Source organism: Tupaia chinensis, unplaced genomic scaffold (assembly GCF_000334495.1).
Source record: "Tupaia chinensis unplaced genomic scaffold, TupChi_1.0 Scaffold000602_1, whole genome shotgun sequence".
NCBI lineage: Eukaryota > Metazoa > Chordata > Mammalia > Scandentia > Tupaiidae > Tupaia > Tupaia belangeri.
In genome coordinates, this window is record NW_006160120.1 from 922,020 (window position 1) to 932,221 (window position 10,202).

At 49.0% G+C, this 10,202-nt stretch overlaps 2 protein-coding genes across 3 annotated transcripts in view; one reads left to right on the forward strand and one right to left on the reverse strand.

Annotated features, from left to right (window-relative positions):
* TP53RK (TP53 regulating kinase) overlaps positions 1-229 on the reverse strand; it is a gene marked incomplete in the record, with an annotated part of 2,999 nt that extends 2,770 nt beyond the window's left edge. The window contains 1 exon segment of the mRNA XM_014591602.2: positions 7-229. Within this exon segment, the coding sequence (XP_014447088.1) occupies positions 7-126 (120 nt within the window).
* Positions 230-9,372: 9,143 nt separating this feature from the next.
* Positions 9,373-10,202, forward strand: part of SLC2A10 (solute carrier family 2 member 10) — a 21,107-nt gene continuing 20,277 nt past the window's right edge. For both annotated transcript variants that reach the window (XM_006158551.2, XM_027775742.1), the window contains exon 1: positions 9,373-9,399. In XM_006158551.2, coding sequence (XP_006158613.1) covers positions 9,396-9,399 — 4 coding nt within the window. In that variant the 5' untranslated portion in view covers positions 9,373-9,395. The remainder of the gene's footprint in view (positions 9,400-10,202) is intronic.

Genomic DNA, 10,202 nt, shown 5'->3' on the forward strand with positions numbered 1-10,202 from the left:
CCCTGTCTTCACCAGCTCCAGGCCGCTCAAGAAGCGGCTGTTCCGCTCCCGGGCCGCGGCCAGCGCCTCAGTCTCCGGCATCTGCTCCTCGCCTTTCTCCGCCGCGGGAGCGCCGGCCGCCGCCATGATGGCGACTCGGCGCAGCAGCTCCGGGCCTTTCCGCTTTCTCCGGAAACTGCCGGAGAGGCTTCGGCTCCCTCCGGAAATCTTCGGAACCTTTCGGATGTGCTAACGCCGCCCCCTCCGCTTTCCGCTCTTGTGGAAGCCTTTGCTGTCCCTCAGGACGACTCTTATGGCCCCGCCCCCGGCCTTCGGCTATCTCCGTAGAAGCTCGTCAATTCTCGGGAAGCAGTTTTTGGTTTTGGGGATTTTATTTGCGCCCCTCGTCGACTCTCTGGAAGCCCTCCGTGACTCCCACGACCAACTCTTGGGCCCGCCGGCCAATTCTTCGGCTCTTTCCGCTCTTTCCGGAAAACTTCGGCTCCTCCCGGGAAACTGGTATTGAATGCTCTTTCGCTTCTCAGGACGCTGGATCCCGGAACGCTTGGCCCTCGCTAGTAGTCATTTTGGAAGTCCTCCCCTCTTGGTCCCTCAATTCCCCTCGAACGGGAGCTCGCTCTAGCTGGAGTCAGGCTAAAAAGCTAAGATAATAACAACTCCCATCTGCTGAGTGCATTCGGAAGTAATAAGGTTAGAGGATACAAACCCTCTAACTAAACAGACAGTTGAGACAGGGCAGTGGGCCTGGTGAGCTTGGGAACGTAAGGGAGCTCAAGGAGAGCTTTGCAAAGACAGAAAGAACCTAATCTTTCTGAAGTGGGAGTAATTAAACTTTGTTTCGTTACAAAGCTAATACAGGTTGTAACATATTCTTACAATCAGTACACAATTTGGTACACACAAAAATCAAACACTGCCTAGCGCCCCCACCAATCCATGCCACCTTCATTGTATAAAGTTTCCAGATTTTTCAAAATTTGCCGGATACAACGTGTGCTTGACGGAGGTGGTCACCAGCAGTTCCTTCTCCTCCGTTTCTCCATCCTGTTGGGATCTGGGGAATATGCACACAGGCCTCGTGTACTTTTCAAGCTGTTAGACTACATGGGAGTCCAGCGACATAGCCATTATGCTAACTGCTGGTCCCATTGCCCAACTTTCAAAAGGCAGGAGGTTCCTGATGCCATTTAGTCATCTTATGATACCAGGGACAGGGATCTCTCCATCCTTGTGCCTCACCAGCCTCAATGAGTTGTTTTGGTTCTTACGCTTGTTGCCTGTGGTCACACAATGGCCACTAAAGTGACATCTCGTACAAAGACATAGAACACCTGGCTAAAGAAAGGAGGCACTGTCTTCTGTACATGTCCCTTTTCTTGTTGTTGGAGAGTGCTTACACTCACCAGAGAGAGACAGAGAGACAGAGAGAGGGAGCCAGAGTGGGAGAAAGCACCGTCCAACGGGGCATGGTCACACTGCAATTCCTCCTCCTCTATTTCAGATTTGGGATTTTGGGTGTACGTACACACTCGGTGTGTGTGTTTTTGTTTGTTTTTGTTTCAAGCTGCCAGGGCCAGGATTTGAACATATGGTTGGCCAGATGGGCTCCAACTCCCTTAATCACTGGACCACCAGACAGCCTGTATACCTCTCTTTATTTGGGAGAAAAACATTTGTTGAAAGACCATCCCCCTTCCCATCAGATTTCCCCTGCAGGATATTGGCCATGACTGGCTGTTACGTGTGGCTTAGCTGCAGAGGGAGCCAGAAAGGTGAGGGTCCAGCACCTTCAGTCTGTCGATATAAGCAAGAAAGAAGAGAGCTGGTATAGCCACTGCAGAGGCAGCCCCAAGTGTCACCCGAAGTGAGTAGACTGCAGATGCTGGTCATGAGAGTGCCCAGTGAAGAGCAGACACTCTTCATGTGCTCATTTGCTTTCTTCACCTCCAGTCATCGGGGCCCTATTTGAAATACTAAAGAAAGGCCCTTTGGACTGAGGGTTGCCATGACACCACACTCTCTCCTTTGGCCCTGCGGTCCCTGGGCTTCATTCATACACAGGGCAGGTCACCTTTTCAAACATCAGACCCTTTATGTTGCCATCATGTGGTTTCCAGCAACTTTCATCAGGCCAGACTATTCAAAGCTCACCCAGAACCAATTCTATTTATAACGCCCTATTTCCCAAGTTTGTGGCTTCATTATCATAACTGTTAGTGTCCACACAGCCATCTCTATGGTTAACAAATTCGTCAGAACCCCCCTGCTTTTAAAATCTACAGTGCAGACGTAGTCAGCTAGAACCAGGGTTGCTGTTCTGACCATAGTCAGGAACCTCAGTTTCAAAGCCTTCACTGGTTCTCTACTGCCTTAGGGAAGAGACCCAATGACCCCGTCTAGGACCCCTGAGTGTTCTCCAGACCCACCTCCCATTTACTTTCTCTTGATCTCCTGCCATGCTCCCTCTTGCCACAAGACCTTTGCACCTGCAATTTCCTCTGCCAGACATGCCCTTCCCACCCCTCTGTTGTCTAGACCCATGTAGGCGTCCTCCCATTCTCACCCCAAGTGTCCCTTCCTCAGGGAAGTCCTTCCTGACCTCTCAGAGGAGAGGAAATCCAACTTGCGTAAGCTCCAGTCCCTGCAAACCTCTCCTCTGCCTTTGTGTCACGTATCCCCTTTTTTGTATGTCATGTGATTCCCTGATGAGTGTCTTCCTCCCCCACTATTAGCTAGGCAAGAAGCTGGCCATTTTCCCATACCATTGCGTCATCCTGAAGAGGAGAGGTCACATTGCCTAAGAGTGTAACCATGATAAAACAAACAAAAACTGTATTGAAATATTGTCTCCTCTTTTTTTTGGCTTGACAAAGTTGGGACGAGTGGAGTAGACAGCTTTTTTTGTTTGTTTGTTTACAAATACCGGACAGGTTAGTTTGAGGTAGGAGTGGAGATCCAAAAGCCTCTAAATAAGAAAATGAGATGATCCCGGTGCTGGAAGACTGGCTAGTATCTGGTGGGGGTGGGAGGACTTGACTGTATTGATTGTATTGTGTAAAGGTCTTAAGTGAAAACTTAATTCCTTCTTGGTATCCCAGGGTGGGGCCTTTGCCTCTGATGATGTCATTAGGGTTGAGGCCTTATGTTTGAGACCCAGGGGTATATGCACAGAAGAAATGGAATTAGAATGAGACACTAAAACTTAGGGACAGCTGTTCTGCTCAAGATCCAGCAGCGCTGGCCACATTGCAGCCTCACCGGAAGTTGGCCTCTAAACTTCAGACCCCCAAATTGTGAGCTGAATAAACTCTATTTCCTTGTCAATTCATCCTGTCTCAGGTATTCCTGATAGCAATGAAACAATGGACCACGTCTCCCAAGACAATGAGAAGACATGAGAAGAAAGCGATAAGCGAAGTAAGATTAAGGCTGGTCAGGATATTCTTCGTTTCGATGTTCCCAGAAGCAGATGGTAAAACTGATTCAAGCTTATATTTGGGCTGTCATCCCAAGAAATACCAAGAGAGGAATGAGGTAGGGACAGGAGGCCGTCTCCCAGGACAATGAGAAGACATGAGAAGAAAGCAATAAGTGAAGGATTAAGGCTGGTCAGGATATTCTTCGTTTCGATGTTCCCAGAAGCAGATGGTGAAACTGATTCAAGCTTATATTTGGGCTGTCATCCCAAGAAATACCAAGAGAGGAATGAGGTAGGGACAGGAGGCAGTCAATAAAAGGTGGGCTGGTGAGCAGGTTTCCACTCTGGGCGACTGGAACTCAGTCCTGCTGGGGGACAGGAGCTACTGTAGAGGACTCACCTCGGACCCATGAGGCAAAGGAGCTGGGTAGTTAGACACGACCTGGACAGTCTTGGGTTGAGGGGTGTCTCCAATAGGCGTTACTTCTTCTGTGCTCCTGGTCTGTCCTGGGGTGGCAGGTAGGGCCTGCGAGAGCCCCAGAGGCTGGCGTTAGCCCTGGCCGTCAGCCAGTGTACATCCAGGACAAGTCAGGGGTGTAGCACTGACTGTGTGCCCCACCAGGTCACATTTTGCGTTATTCATGACTATGGTGAAAGCGAGTGACAAAAACAAGTTTAAACAAAAAAGGAATTTATTTTATTGTAGAGGCAGCTGAACCCAGAGGATTAGCTAGTGCTGTCTGAATTCATATCTGGCTGGCTGTCAAACGCTGCTTGCTACTTTAATGTCTTTATCTCAGTAGGCAGAATACGTTTCTAGCACACATAGGTACTCAACAGAGTTAAATAAGTAAATGAACTCCTCCCCCTCCATGTGGATCAGGCTTGGTTTATCAGCATAGCTCAGCTACTCCCAGCGGTGGTATTGGCTTATAGATGCCTGTGCATCCTGGGTCTGGCCAATGAGTCTCAATGCTGAGACTTTGGAGGGAGCTCTCTGGAAAGAGAAGCTTTCTCTGTAATTGAGAAAGTAAACTGTGAGAATGTGAGTTTGGAGATGTCCAGTTAACCTACCTGAGATGGAACTTCACATAGACGAAGCAGAGAGAGAATTTTAGCGTTGTGAAGACATCATCAGACTCTGGATACAGCTGTGCCTGAAGCAGTTTTTTTTTTTTTTTTAAATATGTGAACCATTTTCCTAATGGGAGAGGGGATAGCACTAGGCCCACGTGCTTATTTAGCAGCCCACTACGCTCCACCCAGCTGCCCCATTATTGTTGTGAAACCTTTTCTGTAAAGATCCAGACTACAAATATTTGTGACTTTGCAGACCATGTTGTCATCTCTGTTGCAGCCGCTCAGCTCTGTGACTGTGGTGCAAATGCAGCCATGGACAATATGTACGTGAACGGACATGCCTGCATTCCGAGCAAATAGACAAAGTGAGTGTCTGGCTGTAGTTTGCTGACTCCTGTTCTGAACAGACAGCCTTCAATTTGCCACAGTCCTCACCATGCCACATTGCCTTACACCCAGTTTCCTTCCCTCATTTATAACACCTGGGTGGGCCCTACAGCCATCTGAATTTGGAGCCCCTACATTCTTCTTAAGGAAAGACGTTGAGAAACAAAACCCAGGAAGTCCTGTAAATCAGCTACTTGGGTAAATGAGAGGAAGGTAAAAAATCCTTCCACAATGATTATTGAGCAGCTATTGTGTAGGCATAGTCCTAGATATTTATACTAAATGACAGCACTGTGGGTACAGAAGAAAACAAAAGAGATTTAAAAAAAAGATTCCTACTCAGAGCTTTCTTTCGGTGGGAAATACACAATAAATAAATAAGATATATAGTGTGTTAGGGACAATAAATATGTTCCTTGAGATGAGGTTCTCATAGGTGTATACATATGTAAAATTTGTCAAACTGTGTACTTTAAATACATCTCACTTATTATATGTTAGTTACACTTCAGTAAGGCTTTTGGGGGTGGCGGGGGCTGGAAGGTGTCATGATGGTTAAGGCAGTTGGACTCCCATATGGCTGATCGCGGTTTGAGTCCTGGACCTGGCAGCTTACTTTCTCACTTTCCTTCTCTCTCTCTCTCTCTCTGTCTCTCTCTGGTCAACTTCAATAAAATAAAATAATGACAATGAATGAAATTAAATAAAATAATTCTTTTAAAAAATAAGACCTTTTTGAAAGAAATGAAAGAAATCAAAGTTTATCTAGAAAGATATCAAAATATAACTCAATTTTTGTCTCTTTAAGTATTGTTCCAAATATGTATGTTCTCTAATGTGCCATATGTGGCTTTCTTTTAAAAAAATGATCATTATCATTATTATTTTTAATTTGTTAGAGGGCATGTGTACTCACCAGAGAGAGACAGAGAATGTGAGTAAGCACCCCCCACAGAGGAATGACCAGGCCACAGTCCCTTCTGTTCTCCTCAGGATTTAAGTCTTGCATGCACACGCACCCAGCCTGTTTTTCAAGCTACCAGATATGGGACTCAAACCTATGAGCCATCCAGCTGTCTTAACCACCATCCCACTTGGCTGGCCCTATATTGCTATTTTTAATAAAGCGCTATTTTTGTTTTTATCTTTTAAAACACTATATGTTATGTCAGATGGCGATAAGAGCAACAGACAAAAATTAAGCAAAGAAGGGATGCAGGGAAGTCTGAGTGAAGGCTATAAATGGTGAAAGAGAGGTCAGAGAAAAATGGTCATTAAAATCTCAAAGGATACGCTAATTTCAAAGTCAACTCTACACTCACAGTCTACAGCCCTTTCCCTAGCTCTAACCTAACCCTCATGGCTCCTCTCCTCGCTCTGGATACACTTCGGGTTGCCACTGGCAGGGTTTAGGGATCCTTCCCTGCTGCACCGTTCACAGGTGGAGCCTTCCTGGTCTCTCAGCGGCATCTTGCCTCTTCTGACCCACCTTCCTTGTTAGCTTCCAGAGTTCAGTAATTCTGGCGAGGTTGCTTGACTTAGCAAAGACAACAAAGAGTACACCCTGTTAAACACCTTAAATACTAGAAATACTGGACGTCCTGAATTTTATCTGGCGACCCTAAATTCTGACTATGTCACTCCCCAGGAAATCAACTTGGGTTCTGAGTCTGCCTACAAAAGGTAGTTTTGGGGATTGAGGAGACTCCTCTTTCCATGACAGACCCCCAAATTAATGACTAGGGTCTCTCTCTTTTTTTTTTCTTTTTTTTTCTTTTTTCTTTTTTTTTGGCCTTAGGGCACATGTGCTCACTAGAGAGAGAGGAGAGAGAGAGAGAGAGAGAGAGAGAAGCATACATGGTGAGAGGGAAAGTGAGAAATCACCCCACAACCATGCTGCAATCCCTTCTCCTCCATTCTCCTCCCTGGCTCTTGGATGCACTCACACGCGTCCCTCGTGAATTTCAAGCCACCAGGTCTGGGATTCAAGCTGCACTCATCCATGTGGGAGTCCAGCGACATAACCCCTAGGCCATCTGCTGGTTCCAATGACAAGGCTCTCTTGATAGTGAACAAGAGGCTCACAATTCTCAGAGACAGGTATCAGTTGGGGGAAAGGGCCGGCAAAGTCCCTTAAGATTGCGTTAAGTAAAACCGGATGTTACCCTCACTGATTTATCAGCTTAACTGTTCAAAGGTCCAAGGCCCCCAAGTCTTAGAAAAGGCAGAGAAGCCCGCCACTGTCTACACAGAACTAACCTGGTCCCTGCTTCCTCCTTTGGGTGATTCATTTCCTTTTCTTGATTAAGATAACAAATAATGATACTGACTCTATATTAGTTATTTATCACTGTGTAACAAATTACCCCCAAACTTAGTGGTTTAAAAGGCAACATTTATCATCTCATGGTTTCTAGGATCAAGAATAGAGCAGAGCGTAGTACTGAGCAAGAGTTCAGAGTCTCTTGCAAGGTTGAAATCAAGGTGTTAGCTGGCCGGGACTACTGCAGCAGGCCAGCTGAAGGTTTAGCAGAACCACAGCCATTTTGAAATTTATAAAGGCCTCTAACGAGAATAATCTCAAGTGTTGAATCATGGGGACATCTGTTTGAGGGATGGTTAGATGAGAAACCAAGAGTGGGGATTTGAAGTAAAACAGGAATCAGGACAACTGGGGGGGGGGGAGTGTTTGCCTCTGTAGTGAGGAATGATTGGTAGGTGCTTATATCTTCTATCTATAAACACTGAGGAGCTGCTGAGCTGGTTGAGACATCAGGGTGGTGCTTGCTGACTGTCACCCTGGAACCCAGTTGCAGAAATTAACTCCCTTCCCCAGCCTCTGCCTCTCATTTCATTGACTGAGAGTAGAAGCAACTGAACTTAATGTGCCAGTAACAGCACTAGGCTGGGGTGGATTTGTGGCAGGATCTGGCTCATGGGCTGTGGATCTAGGGCCCGTGTTTCTCACCAGCTATTGCCCTGAGGTATTAGGCATGTGATTCAATAGATTCTTGTCAGACAGCCTCCATAGGCAGCTCCCAGCACAGTAGGTCAATGAGTAAGAAATCAAGAGATAGTGAGATGGAAATGACCTAATCCTAAAACAACATCCACTGCTTTTGCTATATCCCATTGGTTAGAAGTAACTGGCTAGATCCCATCCACCCTGAAGGGCAGGACATGGCAGCTGGTGAATACCAGCAGGTGATCACTGGGAGCCATTTTAAAAATGGCTGCCCCACCATTCAATTACAATTTTTCCTCTCTCTTTTGGGAGCAACAAATGCAAGAGGTTCTCTAATCTCTGGACGAGATAGAGGCCAACATGTCATGACTCAGTGCAAGCCAAAGAGCCAAAAAACGCCGTGTTCTTTCCCATCAGATACCATCTACAGATTATTGCTATGGTTTGACTGTTCCCTCCAAAACTCGTGGTGCGATTGAATTACCTTCACACGGCCCAGACAGGGGCACAGCAGTGAAACTAGATGCTCTGGAGGCTCACCTACATGGGGAAGTGCCCAAAATCCCGAAAGGAAGGAGAGATGGAGGAGAAGAGAGTGCAGCGTGACCATGTCCCATGGAGGAAGGCTGCTTTCTCCTCTCCCTCTCTCTCTCTCTCTGCCTCTCTCTCTGGTGAGTGCATGTCCCTTCTAGCAAAAATAAACCCACATTTCCTGATCCTGTCCTCACGGCCTTAAATGATCTGGCCCTAGCTAGTGGCTTTCTCCAGCCCAGATCCCTCCACTCTCCCTGTCAACTTCTGCCCCAGGCCCTCTGCCTTAATTTCTCATGTCTTTTATGCCCTGCAACCTGGATCCTGCCTGAGAGCCTTTGGCCGGCTGTCCCCTCTGCCTGTCCGCTCAGATCTCAGATCTCAGCTCTGACATCTGTGCTCAGCCAGACTCAGCCTAAGCGGCCCCCTGGGCCTCCCTGGCCACCCCAGCTCAGTCCCTGCCTGCTTTTACCACTAGGCGTTTCTCTGACACCTTCAGCTTTTTATTTTTCACCCTCCCCCATGCCCACTAGCATGTTCACTGCACCCTGTCGTGTTCTCCAGCCGACCCCAAGCCTTCCAGTACCAGGCTCACCATGAGCGTCCCAAACTAAGAGTGGAATGATTGAATGGATAATGCATTGGGGGGAGTGGCGTTTGGACAGCTCAAGTGGGTCGTGTGAGTGTCGGTCAGTGTAGATGCGTGTGTACTCATGCTGTGGAGGCCAGACAAGTGTGGGCCGCAGTGATTGGAGAAATCTCCCTCTGAAGAGGCCAGGGGAAGGCGGTGCGTGGGGGCCTTACCCCGGAGAACTACCGCTGGGGGACCCGGAGAGGAGAGCGGGCCTGGAGGAACTCTGCCAGAACCAGGCTGGCCAGGGGAGGTCCTGGCGGGCCGGGGGCGGTCCCGGGCTCCCCTCGGTTCCGCCTCTAGGCGCAGGGGGCCTCGGCTCGCCGACGTGGCGGCGGCGCTGCGGGCGGGCTGGCGGCCCACGCCACCGAGCCCTGCTCGCCATGGGTAAGTCCGGATCGGATGTTGCCAGCCAGGAGCCCGGCCATCCCCGGGTTGTACGCACCTCCGCGACCCCAGGAATGCGCGCCCCTTCGCCCTCCCCTGCAGCGCCCCCACCGGATGCGGCCACTCGGGTGACAGCGGGGACCACAGGCCTTTGGAGGGGGCTGGGAAGTGGCTTGGAGGCTCTTCCCGCCGCCGTCCTCCCTAATGCCTGAAAAACAAAAGTGCCCCAAGAATGCCCCTTCCTCCTTAAGAGCGCCTATTCCAGGCCAGGACCTCTGGACTGCTGTGGTCTGACAACGCCCCCAAGTGAAACTGTCCCTGTTCTGAAAGGCGCAAAGCCACTGTTGCCCCCTGTGCACGTGCTGGGCCGGGGCCGCCCAGAACAAACGGACAGACCCAGCTCTCACCTGGTTCAGCTGAGAGGAGCAGGAAACCAACAGGTTCTCCTACAGAGCTGGGAGGAAATTTCCTTGTTAACAGACTAAGATTCCTATTCTCTCTGAATTCAGAAACCTCAAAGTGTCATCAAGTCGTTCATTCTCTCCTGAGCACCTACTGTGTGCCGGACACTGCTCTAGAGGTTGAGTGACCAGGACAGCCCAGCCCTCCCTCTGGCGGAGCCGGCATTCTGGCAGAGGAGCTGGGTGGACAGGGACCTGAGTAAAGTGATTGTCGGGAGCCAGAGGGGCTGCGGACAGGATGGCGTGTTGGTGTGAAGGCAAGGGAGCAAGATGGGTGGGGATCCTGGAGGAGGAGGCCTTGGCTCTGAGACCTTGCTCAGAGGTGGGCCTTGCAGAGATGGG